Below are 18,286 nucleotides of genomic sequence, written 5' to 3'. Positions count from 1 at the left end.
GGGAGTCCCTGAGATCACATTCTCACTGCCATAGATGTACTTTTCTAATTGTTTTCCTGTTTGGCTATAAAACCCTCTGGCCCATTGTGTTTTGATTCATTTCTTTTCATGTTGCATTTTTTATAGGTGTTTTTCGTGTTCATTAGCATCAACTAGATTTATAATTTAAGGTCAATAGATTTCTTTTACTGTATATACCAAGACCTTACATAATAAGATGCATAAGTTTATAAATTGAAATTTGTTATATAAAGTAAGTAATTTACTGCTTTGTAGAGCCTTAAAAGGAGAAACATTTATCTCTTTATGTGGATGGTGTACAGAAGCCTAAAAAACAAAATAATAGAAAAGTCCAGTACTTTATGATTAAAATATATATACATTAAAACATATAGGTAGTGGTCAGTGTATGGATTGACCCCAGCTTAGGAACTATGTTCTACAGGTGCATTTAAACACTGATTATTAAAACCTTAAATATATTTCCCCACATGAGCATTTTCAATGTCTACTGTGTATTCTCTCATATAGCTTTGGTATAATTAACTTGTCCCTGGTTTTTGAACATTCAAATTCTTGCTAATTTGCTTTTTAAATTATGTTTTATTGTTATAATAAGCGAATATCTTTGTGTATAAAGCTTGGTCTGAATTTCCCCTTTCTGCCCTACGTACACAAAATGGGTCTTGCTACCCAGTGGTATTTTGAAAATTAAATGACCTAATATTCTTAAAGTGCTTATTAGCACAATATGTGGCACATTGTGAGTACAGAATAAATGCTATTTGCAGAACTTTTTCTGACTCAGCAATGAGACAAAGAAATAAAAAGGTTTCAAATGAGTTCTTTGAAGCAAGCAAGCATTGGGGTAGTAACATAGCATGTGATGACAAACAGAGGAGGGAAATCCAAAAGATTGAAGCTGTAAGAGAAGGAGTTTTGGTGGTTATTCATATGTACTGGTTGTTCCCAGTTGTGTATTCTTTAAGTATACTTTAGGAATACCTTAGCTGGAAAGTGTCACAGTGTAAGTTTTGTTCCTTTGAATTAAAATGTGTAAGTTTGATAAAGTAATATACAGTTGAGAAACATTACAAATCTCTTTAAAACAGTGTGCCCTTTGTGTCTGTAATTTTTGTTCATTGTATTTGTATTTCATATTTTTGTGATATTTTATTCAAGTGTGTGTCCAATGATGTCTTTTCTGTTTTCTTTATTATTTTTTTTAATTATCCTAGTCACGTGAACTGGAAATTTCAGTTTATTGGCGTGATTGGCGGTCTCTGTGTGCTGTAAAATTTCTGAGGTTAGAAGATTTTTTAGACAACCAACGGCATGGCATGTGTCTCTATTTGGAACCACAGGGTACTTTATTTGCAGAGGTAATAAATGTATTTTATTAATGTGCATAACTACAATTGAAATTACGTATGTAGGCAGCATAATATAGAAGTGGAAAGAGTGTTAGGCTGAGAGACAGATGACTTGAGTTTTGGCTGAGCTATGCCACTGAATAGGTATGTGACCTTGAGACAAACCAATTATTCTTTCTATGTCTGTTTTCTCAGCTAGAAAATGAGGGGCTGGACTAAACTATAACTAAGATTCTCTTAAGCTTTCAAATTTTATAAGTTTAGTGGATTTCATGAACCATAAATCCAATGCTATTTTCATGTCAACTTGAATTTTCTTCACTGCAGGTTACCTTTTTTAACCCAGTTATTGAAAGAAGACCAAAACTTCAAAGACAAAAGAAAATTTTTTCAAAGCAACAAGGTAATTACTAACAATCAAATACATAGCATTTTGATATTTTCTTAAACATCTAATTACCATTTTAAAAGTAATAGCCATCTGTGGTTTTTTTTGTTGTTGTTTATTCATTTATTTCTAATTTCTTATTAAGGAATATTGTAAATGTATCCACAAGTGAAGAGACTAGTGAAATGTACAATCATCCAATTTCAACAATAGTCAACTCATTTTATTTTATCCCTATGCCATCCTCTCACTACTTTCTCAAATTTGAAGCAAACCCAGACATCCTACTGATTTATTCATAAATATTATAGTTTATATCTGTAAAAGATAAGATTTCTTTTTAAAACCTTAATCACATATTACTACTAGACTTAAAGAGAAAAAAAAATTTCTTACCTATTTATTTTTAAAACTACTTATGCTATTTTGCACCAGCCTTTACTAGCAAATAGTAAAAAACTAGTTTGTTTAAGTGACAAATTTTGTTTGTTCTTCATAGATTATAAACTGACGAGTAAGAATTTTTAAATTATGACTTTTGGTTATACATAAATTACTTGTTCTATTTTTGTTATTTTCAATATCTACAGGCAAAACATTTCTCAGAGCTCCTCAAATGAATATTAATATTGCCACTTGGGGAAGGCTAGTAAGAAGAGCTATTCCTACAGTAAATCATTCTGGCACCTTCAGCCCTCAAGCTCCTGTGCCTACTACAGTGCCAGTGGTTGATGTACGCATCCCTGAACTAGCACCTCCAGCTAGGTATGTGTCTGAGATTTTAAGCATCTTATGCAAAGTTATTGGGACAATTACGTACCGATTATAGCAGGTGTACTGAGTCTTGTTTTTTTCCCCAAGTAGTATTTTGAAAGTAGTGTTCTGTGTACTTAAAAAGTAAATTGTTTGCTTTAATTTTAAAGTGGTTTAAAATACAGACTTTCTATTACTGTTTTGGTGAGTTACTTTATCTTCTATAAGTGATTCTACAGTAACCAAATTGGACTTTGATCTTGAGCCTGAACCTCCTCCAGCCCCACCACGAGCTTCTTCCCTTGGAGAAATAGATGAATCTTCTGAATTAAGAGTTTTGGATACACCAGGACAGGCAAGCCATTTTAAACCTTGCATAATTCCTTTTCACCGAATGAATTAGCAGTGAAAGCATCATAGTGAATAAGGCGTGTATTTCCATTTAAAATTGCCACTGTGAATTTATTGTTTTTTGTTTGTTTTTTGTTTTTGTTTTTTGAGACAGAGTTTCACTCTTGTTGCTCAGGCTGGAGTGCAATGGCATGATCTTGGCTTACTGCAGCCTCTGCCTCCCAGGTTCAAGTCATCCTCCTGCAAGCAATTCTCCTATCTCAGCCTCCCAAGTAACTAGGATTACAGGCACATGCCACCATGACCAGCTAATTTTTGTATTTTTAGTAGAGATGGGGTTTCATCATATTGGTCAGGCTGGTCCTGACCTCAGGTGATCTGCCCGCCTCTGCCTTCCAAAGTGCTGGCATTACAGGCATGAGCCACTGCGCCCAGCCGAATTTGTGTTTCTTATGGTCTAGTCTCAGCTAAATTAGACTGAGTTGATAGGAGATAACCAACTTCTTAATGTTGGCATGAAATTGTCGTTAGCCTCTGGATGCTCATGGTCCAGAAGAGATAGAATAAGCTGCTTAAGCTATAGGTAACATAGGAGTGAGTTTGATACTACATGACATACTGCCTGAAATACTATTCTTCTTCTAGCATGATTAACATACATAATAATGTGTTAGTTTTTTGTTGTTTTGGTTTTGTTTTGTTTTGGTTTGGTTTTAAGATAGAGTTTTGCTCTTGTTGCCCAGGCTGGAGTGCAATGGCACTATCTTGGCTCACTGCAACCTCCACCTCCTGGGTTCAAGTGATTCCCCTGCCTCAGCCTCCCAAGTAGCTGGGATTACAGGCATGCACCACCACGCCGGCTAGTTTTGTATTTTTAGTGGAGACAGGGTTTCTCCATGTTGGTGAGGCTGGTCACGAACTCCTGACCTCAGGTGAGCCGCCCGCCTTGGCCCCCAAAGTGCTGAGATTACAACCATGAGCCACCGCGCCCAGCCCAGTTTTTCAACTTTTTTTTTTTTGAGACGGAGTCTTGCTCTGTCGCCCAGGCTGGGGTGCAGTGGCCGGATCTCAGCTCACTGCAAGCTCCGCCTCCTGGGTTTACCTGCCTCAGCTTCCCGAGTAGCTGAGACTACAGGCACCTGCCACTCGCCTGGCTAGTTTTTTGTATTTTTTAGTAGAGATGGGGTTTCACCGTGCACCGTGTTAGCCAGGATGGTCTCGATCTCCTGACCTCGTGATCCGCCCGTCTCAGCCTCCCAAAGTGCTGGGATTACAGGCTTGAGCCACCGCACCCGGCTCAAATTTTTTTAGGTAAGTTTAATATAAAAGTAATGGCTCCAGCTACTTGGGAGGCTGAGGTAGGAGGATTGCTTGAGGCCAGGAATTCAAGAGCTCTCTAGGCAAACATAGTGAGACCCACCTCTAAAAAAAGAAAAAAAAATTTTGAAGAATGAGTATCTGAATTTTACTTTTCACTCCAACATTTATATTGACTTTTGAAATGTTTTCCCTTAGTTTTATTATTACCAAATAAGTTGTTTTCTGGGTGTTTCTATGGTTTAATGTGTATTTAATATTTTACAGGATTCAGAGACTGTTTTTGATATTGAGAATGACAGAAATAGTATACTTCCAAAATCTCAATCTGAATACAAGCCTGATACTCCTCAGTCAGGCCTAGAATATAGTGGTATTCAAGAACTTGAGGATAAAAGGTAAAGAATATATACCAAGTTTTGCTACTACATGTTTGGTACCATAATTTGTTGTCTTATTATTAATTGACACTTCTCTTTTCAGATCTCAGCAAAGGTTTCAGTTTAATCTACAAGATTTCAGGTGTTGTGCTGTCTTGGGAAGAGGACATTTTGGAAAGGTAATCTTTTTGGAATTTTTTGGAATATCTACAACATTAACTCAAATGGAAAATAATTATTTTAATTTTATTTCAGGTGCTTTTAGCTGAATATAAACACACAAATGAGATGTTTGCTATAAAAGCCTTAAAGAAAGGTGATATTGTGGCTCGAGATGAAGTAGACAGGTTAGTTTTTAAAAATGAAATTGTTTATTTTTCTGAATTTGTAAGTTAAGAGAAATGATGTGTATATTACAACAGCAAAATTATCACGATTTTACAGTAATATGTGAAGAAATTAAATATAATGTATCTATATTTGACATAAGGTAGACATTAGTTTTTCTTTTTTGCCCCTTCCTTTTTACCCTTCCTGTGACAATTAACTGGTTAATGGATACCAAAAAAGATAGTGAAATGTTTAAACTAATTCTGTTAAGGTTTTTATATATGAAAATGTTAAAGTGTTTATATGGAATAGAAACTGTTATTCATCTGTTGTTTGGTGGGGCTATATTTCATTCTATCTTAATGGAAATGATAAAAAGTCATTTACAAATAATCTACAGTTAATGGAATGTTTTAAAGTATTTTACAAAGCAGAATATGTTATCTTATTTTTTCCCTCTATTTTTCTTAAAAACATGTTTTTTGACCCTAACGTCTGGGTCTAATTAAGTTGCGGATACATCTTTTTGTACAATTATTTATTTATTTATTTATTTAAGACAGAGTCTCATTTCTCCCAGACTGCAGTGCAGTGGTGCCATCTTGGCTCACTGCAACCTCCACCTCCCGGGTTCAGGCACTTCCCCTGCCTCAGTCTCCCAAGTAGCTGGGACTACAGGCGCGTGCCACCATACCTGGCTATTTTTTTGTATTTTTTACAAAATATATTAGTAGAGATGGGGTTTCACCATGTTAGCCAGAATGGTCTCAATCTCCTGACCTCATGATCTGCCAGCCTCGGCCTCCCAAAGTGCTGGGATTACAGGCGTGAGCCACTGCGCCCGGCCTCATAATTATTAAAATGCAAGGATTTGGGGGTTAAGATTGTAATTCACTCAGAGAATATACTTTAAGAAATGACTGTCTTAATACAGAATAATTAAATATGGACATTATTGTGTAAAAATGGCATATTTATCACAGAAAAAGGCTTTCATTGGACATTTTTCTTACACCACTAGGAAGCATATATCAATATTAATGGTAGACAGCCCTGCACAATGAAGAGACCCCTGGGCTATGACTGAGAAGGCTGACGTTTCTAGTCCTCATTGCTCCTCCTTAGTAAGGATTTGACCCTAGGGCATTTCACTGAACATCTTTAAGCCCCAGTTAACTCATATATTTAAAAATATATTTGTTTTGGTAATACTTGCCTTACTGAGTTGTACTGATACATAGAGATGCCAAATTGCAACTTTTAATTTTTTTTTCCACCATATGGGTAGTTCTTAGAATAAGGAAAGGCCTCAAAAGATTGAGATTTGTTTTTTTATGTTAAATAAACTTTTCCTTTTGGATTTTCCTATTTGTTTTTCACCGTTGTTTCTTTTCACTGTTTCTCATACACCTCAATCACATCAAAATCAATGCTTTCTTGATATCTAATACTAAAGAGCTTGCTGGATATTTATAAAATATTCCGAGCACCATATTACATGTTTAGAATTATTTTTATGTTACACAAGCAGATAATTAAAGCAAGTCTGTGATCCCACCAAAGCAAGTCTTTGATTCTAAGGCTGTTTATAATTGGACTAACAGAAGGGTCAAATGTTTCCTTCCCTGAAGGAATATTTGCTTTTCTCCAGATTCTTAAATGGTAAATTCATTTATTTTCTAAAATAATAGGGAACTGTTTACTACTTCTATTAATCTTGATTTATGTGGCTTTCTGCTACCTTATTACAACTTTGTGCTAAATCTTTGTAGGAGAAATGCTTTCTAATTAAATCTACAGAAAATTCGGATCACAGGATGGTGCTGTAGCCAGAATCTAGGCCATTAGTAATCTCAACTGAAAATTAATCCAGTCTTGTGTAGAGACAGGGTCTCACTGTGTCACCCACACTGGAGTGCAGTGGCATGAGCCTAGTTCACTGCAGCCTTGAGTTCCTGGGCTCAAGCCATCCTCCTGCCTCAGCTTCCCATTGGGACCACAGGTGCATACAACTGATCCGTCTGCATTTCTTTCCCCCATAGAGTCAGGGTCTCCCTATGTTGTCCAGGCTGGTCTCAAACTCCTGGCTTCAGGCGATCCTCCTTGGCCTCCCGAAGTGTGGGATTATAGGTGTAAACCACCACACCCATTCTTAACTTAAATCTCTACTTTTCAGTAACATGAAAATTTAAAAATCTCAAGTAGAACTGGTATAAAAAGAGAGAAAAGAAAAATCCAAGAGTGAGAAATGAAACACACTCTTAGAGAAATTTGAGTAATGAAGATATGAAAAAGGAGTACTTTTAAATTTCTAGCATATCTGAAAGAAGGCGAGAAAAAAAAATTAGTTTATAAGGTTTTTTTTTAAGAGTAGCTTTTTTATTTTATTTTATTTATTTATTTATTTATTTATTTTTGAGATGGAGATTTGCTCTTGTTGCCCAAGCTGAAGTGCAATGGCGCGATCTCGGCTCACTGCAACCTCCGCCTATCAGGTTCAAGCGATTCTTGGAGCTGCCTCAGCCTCCTCAGTAGCTGGGATTAACAGGCGTGCACCACCATGCCCTGCTAATTTTTTGTATTTTTAGTAGAAGCGGGGTTTCACCATGTTAGCCAGGCTGGTCTCAAACTCCTGACCTCTGGTCATCTGCCCACCTCAGCCTCCCAAGGTGCTGGGATTACAGGCATGAGCCACTGCACCCGGCCAAGACTAGCATTTTTTAAAAGTAATATATTTCATTACTTGCAAGTATAAATGGTAAATAACTTAAACTAAACTTATTATAACTGAGCAGAATTTTAAGTATTTACTTTCCACTTCCTAGCTTATCTTTTTAAGCCACGGAATTTAGTGTCATTGTTTATTTTTTAATAGATGTTCCTAGAATACTTTATGTATATATTTTTTGAGACAGAGTCTCACTCTGTTGTCCAGGCTGGAGTGCAGTGGAGTGATCTTGGCTCACTACAACTTACGCCTCCAGGTTCAGGCGATTCTCCTTGCTCAGCCTCCCCAGTAGCCAGGATTACAGGTGTGCACCACCACGCCCAGTTCATTTTTGTATTTTCAGTACAGACAGGGTTTCACCATGTTGACCAGGCTGGTCTGCAACTCCTGACCTCCGGTGATCCATCTCCCTCAGCCTCCCAAAGTGCTGGGATTACAGGCATGAGCCACTGTGCCTGGCCTACTTTATGATTCTTAATGACAGTTCTCAGTCTAAATTTTCTTTCTATAGTCTGTATTATATTATTTTACTTTGAAATTATAAATCATAGAAAATTTCAAATCAGCCTCTTTTTAAGTGAACACAAATTATGGATTTTAAAATAAAGTGTTAGATAATTTATGAACAAAGATCATATTCTGTGTACCTACCATGAGTAAAACACTCTTAAGTCCTGTCTGCCCTTCAATTGCTGAGTAAGGATATTACGTTTATGTTATTGGAATGCCTCCTCACTCAGCTTCCTTTTCTTACCAATTTATATTTCAACACAACAGAATAGGGTTGGAAGTATATTTTTGTGTTTGTAGAAGAAAGCACAGCTAACCAGCTTATGTAGGATTCAATTCTAAGACCTTGGTTTTATTAATGATGTTTTCCCCTGACTAAAATGACTATTTATATAAGTTTTCAGGTTTCTAACTTATCTAAAAATGTAATGAACTTTGAAGGAAGTACACAAAACATGTTAGGAACTAGTAACTTAGGGAAACAAGACATAAATACATTATGTAATAAAGGTGACTAGATAGAGTCCAGCTTAAAATAAGCAATACAAACAATAGCAGTTCTTAGGAGGAAATCAGTGTACTGGTGTACAACTACACCATAGTACATATAGTGTACTACTCCCTGGGCGTGCTACTAATCTTCCCTATTTTATTAAACAGCAATACCAGTTGCTCAAGCCAGACACAGTCATTCTTGATGCTCTTTTCCCCTTACCTACAACACTCAAACTATTAGCAAATCCAGTCAACTTCACCTCTAGAATATATCCCAAATCATAGAAAGCATAAAACCAATAGTAAATCTCTGTTGTATTTACTCTTAAATTTTCATTCCACATCTATAATCTGATGAAGCAGCAACTGACATTTGTGTTGCACTTTTCACTTTGACACCTTTGTTTGATTCTTGTCATCACTATTAGAAATATTTAGAGCGAGATTTAGGTAGAGTCTTATAAAAGAGGTGGGATTTTTGCTGGGTTTTGGTAGACAAGTTATTTGGGAATAAGGAGAGAAGAGTGATGACAATTTAGAGGGAAATATTCTGAACAGGATGAATAAGGTTTAAAGTTTTACATAAAGTTGGACTGTTGCATGGACTTTTAGGGACAAGACACAATTTAGATAATGTGAGACAAGTTGAAGATTCGTATGCAATAGCTTTTTCGTGTACTATAAAATGCATAAAATTAAAATTATTGTGTCAATTTGGACCTATAGCCTTGCTCCTTTGTCTCATTGTTCAAAGACATCTATACAGATGTATCATCATTATTGTAATTCAAATAATTCCTGTGAATCGCATTAAAATAATTTCAAGGGGTAGTCCAGCCAGTGGGTCTCAAATATTTTGTACCATTTATATGTTCCACCCAGTTCTAACATCTGTTCAGTTGAGAACAGTTGTTTCATTCATAAGTTCACCCATAATGAATTAGTGAGTCACCCATAAATAAAAACTAGGGACAGGCGCTGGCATGGTGGTTCATACCTGTAATCTCAGTACTTTGGGAGGCCAAGGCAGGAGGATTGCTTGAGACCAGAAGTTCAAGACAAGCCTGGGCAACATAGTGAGACCCTGTCCCTATCAAAAAATAAAAGCCAGGCATGGTAGTATGTGCCTGTAGTACCAGCTACTCAGGAAGCTGAGGCAGGAGGTTCACTTGAGCCCAAGAGTTCAAGGTTACAGTGAGCCATGATCATGTCACTACTCCAGCTCCTGAAAGACAGAGCAAGATCCTATCTCAAAAAAACACACAACTGTAGATAATGAAGAGAACATACTTGTCATCTACTTAAGCCCAAAACATCTTAGTTTTGTCTTATTTCATCTGATTATTTTATCTACATTTAGCCAAAATTCAGATTGGCTTAATAAAGCAGATGTATTAGAATACGTCTTACAGATCTTGTCCAAAGCAATTTTTAAGTACATTATTTTCTAGTAAATTTAAATGACAAAAATAAAAACTATTAACTTTTTAATCTTCTATGAGTTTATTTATAATAGTGCCTTAATTTGTAGTAACATTTAGACACTTTGTCATGTATCGTCTTTATTTTCTAGTCTTTTAAATTAAAATTTTATGCAGCATATCTGTACATCTCAACTTCATATCAATTTTATATGATAAAAAAATTTAATACTATAGCTTGTGAATTATAGATACTGTCCTTGAAATTACCTTCACCACAAACTTTAAATTTTTCATAGTATGCTTTAAATTGCTAAATTCTCTGACCAATTCCTGAATAATTTTCATAATTCACCCTTAATTGAGCCTTTTAAAAAATTAACTATAACCACTAGCCATATATGTGCTATAGACTATCAATGTGAACGCTATAATCTTTTAAAGTTTCTATTAATATATTTCAACTAAACTTATGTATTTTAGGTAGATCAGTTTTCATAGCACATATAGCAAAACTAAGACACATGTTAGGGTTTTTAAGTTATAGCTAAAATTGTGCTTATTTTTAAGTTTAGTAATTTATAAAGGATGTTATTTCCAACTAGAATTATTTTTAATCTGCTTATTTTTAAATATTTTCTTTTACAGCTTGATGTGTGAAAAAAGAATTTTTGAAACTGTGAATAGTGTAAGGCATCCCTTTTTGGTGAACCTTTTTGCATGTTTCCAAACCAAAGAGCATGTTTGCTTTGTAATGGAATATGCTGCCGGTGGGGACCTAATGATGCACATTCATACTGATGTCTTTTCAGAACCAAGAGCTGTGTGAGTATGCTTTAGACATTTATCTGAGTTTTTCCATGACTGATTTAATGTGGGAAGGAAAAGAGATTCTTTGAATTTTAGATTTTTTTCCTAACAGAAAATAGATCTCTGCAAGAAATATTAGAACTCCTTACTTACTTTTTTGCCATATACTTTTTGTATGTATTCTGTTGTCTGTGTTGAAAATGTCATGGATTATCCTAAACCACAATTAATTCTTTAGATAAACAATGTAGATTCATTTTAGTAAAATTTCTTTTTGTGCTACTAGATTTTCTCACTAGAGAATGCCATTCAGAATTACAGCTTTAAAGACAGATTATACTCAAAATGCACTGTTAAGTTTTTGAAAAGAAAGTACAGAAGAGTCTATCATATATTTATATAAAATGTTTGTATTTGCCTTTCTAAAGAGTAATTTAAAAGAATATCAAGTATTTGCGTCCTTGTGCTTAAAATCTCTCTGAACAAATGTAAAAGAAACTGGTTATGTGTGTTGCCTCCAGACAAAGGGATAAAGAGCAGACTTTTCATTGTAAACTTTTTGTAGTTTTTGAAGTCAAGGTTTGGCTTATTCAAATACATAAGAATAATAGTAAACACTTGAAATTATATATGCATGTATGTATATTTTCCCTGTTAGTATCTTAATTTTATAGCTGTTAAATGGTGGAGCTAAGATTTGAACCTAGGAAAGTGCTATTAATACCTACACCCTGCATGCTGGTGTTTACCAAATTTGTGTTTCCAGCCCCGTCCTTTTACCTAAACTTCCAACTCTAATAATATTCAGTGGTCAGCTAGTTTTCCATTTGCGTGGCTAAGTATCTTATTTAACAACTTAAACTGAACTGATTTTTTCCATTTTTCTATCTACCTCATCTACTACACTCCAGGCCTGCTACTCTTAATCTTCCCTATTTTATTAACCAGATTCAAGCCAGAACACAAGAAGTCATTCTTGATGCTCTTTTTCCCTTAACTTCAGCACTCAAACTATTAGCAAGTCCAGTCAACTCCACCTGTAGAATATATCCCAAATCATAGGAAGCATAAATCTAGTAGTAAATCTCTATTATATTTACTCTTTAGTTTTCATTCCATATCTATAATCTGATGAAATAGCAACTGACATCCGTGTTGTACTTTCACTTTGATTCCTCCATTTGATTCTTGTCATAACCATTAGAGGTATTTAAAGCAGATAATTGTAATACTGTCATAACCTTGAAGTTTCAGATGAGGGAAATAGGGGTTAATTCAAATGGGTACTGAAGCATTTTAAAAGGAGGCAAAAGCCAGAAAGTAATAGAAGGCTACGAATAATTCATTCCCTCAATAAGGCAGAGCATTACGATTAAGCCTAGCCCATGCTGCCATGGGAATTTGCTTTTATTTTTTATGCTTGTTTTTGTTTTTAAAATAATATATAAATGTAGTTTGCCTTAAGAAGCTGTTATTTTTGCTGAGAATATAAATTATATACAAATAAAACCATAAAGTTCAGTGAAAATGCAAGAATACAATGCTACATTACAGAACTCCAAATCTGAAGTACCTCCCTTTATCGTTCAGTTCTCAGATCAAATGTCATTTCTTTAAAGGTAATTTTCTGAGTACCCTAGCTATAATATCACATCACTAACCAATTCAATTCACTCTATTTTCTGTATTATCTTTTTCATATCATTTTATTTCTACATGAAATCTGATTTATTTTTAAAATTTTTATTGTCTGTCTTATTTCACTTAAAAGAGAGGAGCAAGGACCATATCTGTCCTGTTTATTAGTGAAATGCCTAAAAGAACAGCTGGAACATATTAGGCAATCAGTGAATTTTTATTGATTGAAACCATAGAATCAAAATAGCTTGATTTCTAGCTTTGTTGTTTTGTAGTCTAACTTTAGACAAATTACGTTTTCTGAGCTTCATTATCTGCTTCTGTAAAATATTTATCTTAAGGCTTGATTGAAGATTAAGTAAGCTAATAAATGAAAATAACTGACACAATACCTAACAGGAGCATTCAATAAAATACATATTTTACATAGTATACCCAATTAATCAAGGCAGTCTGTTTACAAAGAAAGAAATCAGTGGGAAGCCATGGCTCACGCCTGTAATCCCAGCACTTTGGGAGGCAGAGGCGGGCAGATCACTTAGCAGATCACTTAAGCTCAGGAGCTCTAGACCAGCCTGGCCAACGTGGTGAAACCCTGTCTATACTAAAAATACAAAAATTAGCTGGGCATGGTGGCAGGCGCCTATAATCCCAGCTATTTGGGAAACTGAGGCAGAAGACTCACTTGAACCCCAGAGGCAGAGGTTGCAGTGAGCCAAGGTCACATCACTGCACTCCATCCTGGGTGACAGAGTGAGACCCCCCAAATTAAAAAAAAGAGAGAGAAATCAATATATTTTTATAATTGTTACAGTATTGTTTCACCACTAAAATAAGTTTGCTAAGAAAATTATGTTTAACGATCTTAAGCAATTTTTTTTTTTTTTGAGGCAGTCTTGCTCTGTCACCCAGGCTGGAGTGCAGTGGCATGATCTTGGCTCACTGCAACCTCTGCCACCCATGTTCAAGAGATTATCCTGCCTCAGCCTCCCAAATAGCTGGGACTACAGGCGTGTGCCACCACGCCCAGCTAATTTTTGTATTTTTAGTAGAGATGGGGTTTCATTGTGTTGGCCAGGCTGGTCTCATACTCCTGACCTCAGGTGATCTGCCTCCCTCTGCCTCCCTCAGCCTCCCAAAGTGCTGGGATTACAGGCGTGAGCCACCATGCCTGGCCATCTTAAGCAATTTTAAGCTCACATTTATTTTAACAAACTTCAGTAGATCCTTTAAACTTCTGGTAAGTTATATAATTTTTAATGTATAATCAAGTAAGTATTTCTAAGTAGTTGCATTTTATTTTTGTTTTTGTTTTTTATTTCTGTGTTGGGGAGTCTAAGCCCTGATGAAACTGCCTGGCGGACCCTGACCACCACACGCCTCCCCCACCCAAGCCCCACGTTTAAAAATTATAGACCCGTGCTCTCTTCAGCAGCGCATATACTAAAATTGGAACGATGTAGAGAAGATTAGCATGGCCCCTGCATAAGGATGACACGCAAATTCATGAGGCATTCCATATTTTTCTGAAATTGAGGCAGTAATTAATAGCCTACCAACAAAAAAAGCCCAGGACCAGATGGATTCACAGCTAGATTCTACCACAGGTACAAAGAGGAACTGGTACCATTCCTTCTGAAACTATTCCAAACAATAGAAAAAGAGGGAATCATCCCGAACTCATTTTATGAGTTCGGGATCATCCTGTTACCAAAACCTGGCAGAGACACAACAACAACAAAAAAATTCCAGGGCAATATCCCTGATGAACATCGATGCGAAAATCCTCAGTAAAATACTGGCAAACCAAATCCAGCAGCACATCAAAAAGCTTACCCACCACGATCAAGTCAGCTTCCTCCGTGGGATGCAAGGCTGGTTCAGCACATGCAAATCAATAAACGTAATCCGTCACATAAACAGAACCAATGACAAAAACCACATGATTATCTCAACAGATGTGAAAAAAGGCCTTCGGTAGGCAGGGGGTGGCAGTGAGCAGAGATCTCGCCACTGCACTCCAGCCTGGCGATAGAACAAGACTCTGTCTCAAAAAAAAAAAAAAAAAAGGCTGGGTGCGGTGGCTCACACCTGTAATTCCAGCACTTTAGGAGGCCGAGGCGGGCAGATCACCAGGTTGGGATATCGAGACCAGCCTGACCAACATGGCGAAATACCGTCTCTACTAAAAACACAAAAAAATTAGCTGGGTGTGGTGGCGCATGCCTGCAGTGTCAGCTGCTTGGGAGGCAGGAGAATCGCTTGAACCATGGAGGCGGAGGTTGCAATGAGCCAAGATCCGCCATTGCACTCCATCCTGGGCAACAAAGCGAGACTCCATCTCAAAAAAAAAAAAAAAAAAAAGGCCTTAGATAAAATTCAATAACCCTTCATGTTAAAAACTCAATAAACTAGGTGTTGATGGGACGTATCTCAAAATAATAAGAGCTATTTATGACCGACCCACAGCCAGTATCATACTGAATAGGTGAAAGCTGGAAGCATTCCCTTTGAAAACTGGCACAAGACAAGGATGCCCTCTCTCACCACTCCTATTCAACATAGTATTGGAAGTTCTGGCCAGAGTAGTCAGGCAAGAGAAAGAAAGAAAGTTTATTAAAATAGGAAGAAAGGAAGTCACATTGTCTCTGTTTGGAGATGACATGATTGTATATTTAGAAAACCCCATTGTCTCAGCCCAAAATCTCCTTAAGCTGATAAGCAACTTCAGCAAAGTCTCAGGATACAAAATCAATGTGCAAAAATCACAAGCATCCCTAAACACCAATAATAGACAGCTGAATCATGAATAAACTCCCATTCACAGTTGCTACAAAGAGAATAAAATACCTAGGAATACAACTTACAAGGGATGTGAAGGACCTCTTCAAGGAGAACTACAAACCACTGCCCCAGGAAATAAGAGAGGACACAAACAAATGGAAAAACATTCCATGCTCATGGATAGGAAGAATCAATATCATGAAAATGGCCACACTGCCCAAAGTAATTTATAGATTCAATCCCCATTAACCTGCCATTGACTCTCTTCCCAGAATTAGAAAAAACTACTTTAGGCTGGGTGTGGTGGCTCACGCCTGTAATCCCAGTACTTTGGGAGGTTGAGGCGGATGGATCACTTGAGGTCAGGAGTTTGAAAGTAGCCTGACCAATATGGTGAAACTCCATCTCTACTAAAAATACACAAATTAGGGGTGGTGGTACACGCCTGTAATCCCAGCTACTCGGGAGTCTGAGTCAGGAGAATTGCTTGAACCCGGGAGGTGGAGGTTGCAGTGAGCAAAGATCGCACCACTGCACTCCAGCCTGGGCGACAGAGTGAGACTCCATCTCAAAAAAAAGAAAAAAAAAAAAACTACTTTAAATTTCATATGGAACCAAAAAAGAGCCTGTATAGCCAAGACAATGCTAAGCAAAAAGAGCAAAGTTGGAGGCATCACGCTACCTGACTTCAAACTGTACTACAAGACTGCAGTAACCAAAATACCATTGTACTGGTACCAAAACAGATATATAGACCAATGGAACAAAACAGAGGCCTCAGAAATAACACCACGCATCTACAACCATCTCATCTTTGAGAAACCTAACAAAAACAAGTAATAGGGAAAGGATTCCCTATTTAATAAATGATGTTGGAAAAACTAGCCATATGTAGCCATATGTGGGGAACTGAAACTGGAACCCTTCCTTACACCTTATACAAAAGTTAACCGAAGATGGATTAAAGACTTAAACGTAAGACTCAAAACCATAAAAACCCTAGAAGAAAACCTAGGCAGCACCATTCAGGACATAGGCACGGGCAAAGACTTCATGACTAAAACACCAAAAGCATTGGCAACAGCCAAAATTGACAAATGTGATCTGATTAAACTAAAGAGCTTCTGCACAGCAAAAGAAACTGTCATCAGAGTGAACAGGCAACCTACAGAATGGGAGAAAAATTTTGCAATCTATCCATCTGACAAAGGGCTAATATCCAGAATCTGCAAGGAACTTAAACAAATTTACAAGAGAAAAAACAACCCCATCAAAAAGTAGGCGAAAGATATGAACAGACACTTCTCAAGACATTTATCCAAAAAAACATGAAAAGAAGCTCATCATCACTGGTCATTAGAGAAATGCAAATCAAAACCACAATGAGATGCCATCTCACACCAGTTAGAATGGCGATCATTAAAAAGTCAGGAAACAACAGATGCTGAAGAGGATGTGGAGAAATAGGAACACTTTTACACTGTTGGTGGGAGTGTAAATTAGTTCAACCATTGTGGAACACAGTGTAGTGATTCCTCAAGAATCTAGAACTAGAAATACCATTTGACCCAGCCATCCCATTACTGGGTATATACCCAAAGGATTATAAATCATTCTGTAAAGACACATGCACACGTATGTTTATGGGAACACTGTTCACAATAGCAAGGACTTGGAACCAACCCAAAGGCCCATCAATTATAGACTGCATAAAGAAAATGTGGCACATATATACCATGAAATACTATGCAGCAATAAAAAACGATGAGTTCATATCCTTTTCAGGACATGGATGAAGCTGGAAACCATCATTCTCAGGAAACTAACACAGAAAACTAAACACCACATGTTCTCACTTATAAATGGGAGTTGAAGAATGAGAACACATGGACACAGGGAGGGGAACATCACACACGGGGGCCTATCAGAGTTCGGGGGATAGGGGAGGGATAGCATTAGGAGAAATTCCTAATGCAGATGATGGGTTGATGGGTGCAGCAAACCACCATGGCACATGTATACCTATGTAACAAACCTGCACGTTCTGCACATGTATCCCAGAACTTAAAGTATAATTTAAAAGTAAATAGGCCGGGTGTGGTGGCTCACGCCTGTAATCCCAGCACTTTGGGAGGCCGAGGCGGGTGGATCACGAGGTCAGGAGATCCAGACCATCCTGGCTAACACGGTGAAAGCCCGTCTCTACTAAAAATACAAAAAATTAGCTGGGCATGGTGGTGCGTGCCTGTAGTCCCAGCTACTCGGAGGCTGAGGCAGGAGAATGAATGGCGTGAACCCGGGAGGCGGAGCTTGCAGTGAGTCGAGATTGCGCCACTGCACTGCAGCCTGGGCGACAAAGCAAGACACTGTCTCAAAAAAAAAAAAAAAAAAGTAAATAAACAGATCTTTTCAGAAACAAAAAAAAAATACATACATACATATATATATATAAAAATAAAAATGCCGGGCACAGTGGCTCACGCCTGTAATCACAGCACTTTGGGAGGCGGAGGCGGGCGATCACCTGAGGTCAGAAGTTTAAGACCAGCCTGACCACGTTGAGAAGCCCTGTCTCTACTGAAAATACAAAATTAACCGGGCGTGGTGGCACATGCCTATATTCCCAGGTACTCGAGAGGCTGAGGCAAGAGAGTCGCTTGAACTCGGGAGGCGGAGGTTGCGGTGAACTGAGATCGCACCATTGCACTCCAGCCTGGGCAACAAGAGCAAAACTCCATCTCAAGAAACAAAATAAATAAATAAAAATTATTGACCCATTTTTAATAAAAATAGGCAAATATAAAACATAGCTATATTATCTACATGTGAATGTAAATATATTCTGAAAGTTTGGAATAATGTTAAAGTGACAAGAATTATTATCCGTATGAACTGCAGTGGAATGAGGTGAGATGGAGATAGATGGATGAAATAGTGTACTTTGGAGAGAAGCGTATTACATGTTTTATAGAGAAAATACTCATATTATTACTTTTATAATTAAAAAC

General features: G+C 37.1%; 1 protein-coding gene and 1 non-coding gene across 9 annotated transcripts in view; both read left to right on the top strand.

Moving 5' to 3' along the window:
* PKN2 (protein kinase N2) overlaps positions 1–18,286 on the top strand; it is a 158,898-nt gene that overhangs the window by 124,926 nt on the left and 15,686 nt on the right. For 6 of the 8 annotated variants that reach the window (XM_015433187.4, XM_005542807.5, XM_045367706.3 and 3 more), the window contains 8 exons: positions 1,239–1,382; positions 1,701–1,776; positions 2,352–2,526; positions 2,743–2,869; positions 4,450–4,580; positions 4,666–4,741; positions 4,818–4,909; positions 10,695–10,871. In XM_015433187.4, the coding sequence (XP_015288673.1) occupies positions 1,239–1,382; positions 1,701–1,776; positions 2,352–2,526; positions 2,743–2,869; positions 4,450–4,580; positions 4,666–4,741; positions 4,818–4,909; positions 10,695–10,871 (998 nt within the window). The remainder of the gene's footprint in view (positions 1–1,238; positions 1,383–1,700; positions 1,777–2,351; positions 2,527–2,742; positions 2,870–4,449; positions 4,581–4,665; positions 4,742–4,817; positions 4,910–10,694; positions 10,872–18,286) is intronic. The other 2 variants (XM_005542808.5, XM_045367720.3) reach the window with 1 other exon arrangement.
* Positions 13,914–14,020, top strand: LOC123570829 (U6 spliceosomal RNA). Its single transcript, XR_006695042.1, has one exon. It is a non-coding gene; the product is annotated as a U6 spliceosomal RNA (small nuclear RNA).

This window comes from Macaca fascicularis, chromosome 1 (assembly GCF_037993035.2).
Source record: "Macaca fascicularis isolate 582-1 chromosome 1, T2T-MFA8v1.1".
Lineage (NCBI taxonomy): Eukaryota > Metazoa > Chordata > Mammalia > Primates > Cercopithecidae > Macaca > Macaca fascicularis.
Note: the sequence above shows the minus strand (reverse complement) of the source record. Positions and strands in the feature narration are given on the sequence as shown.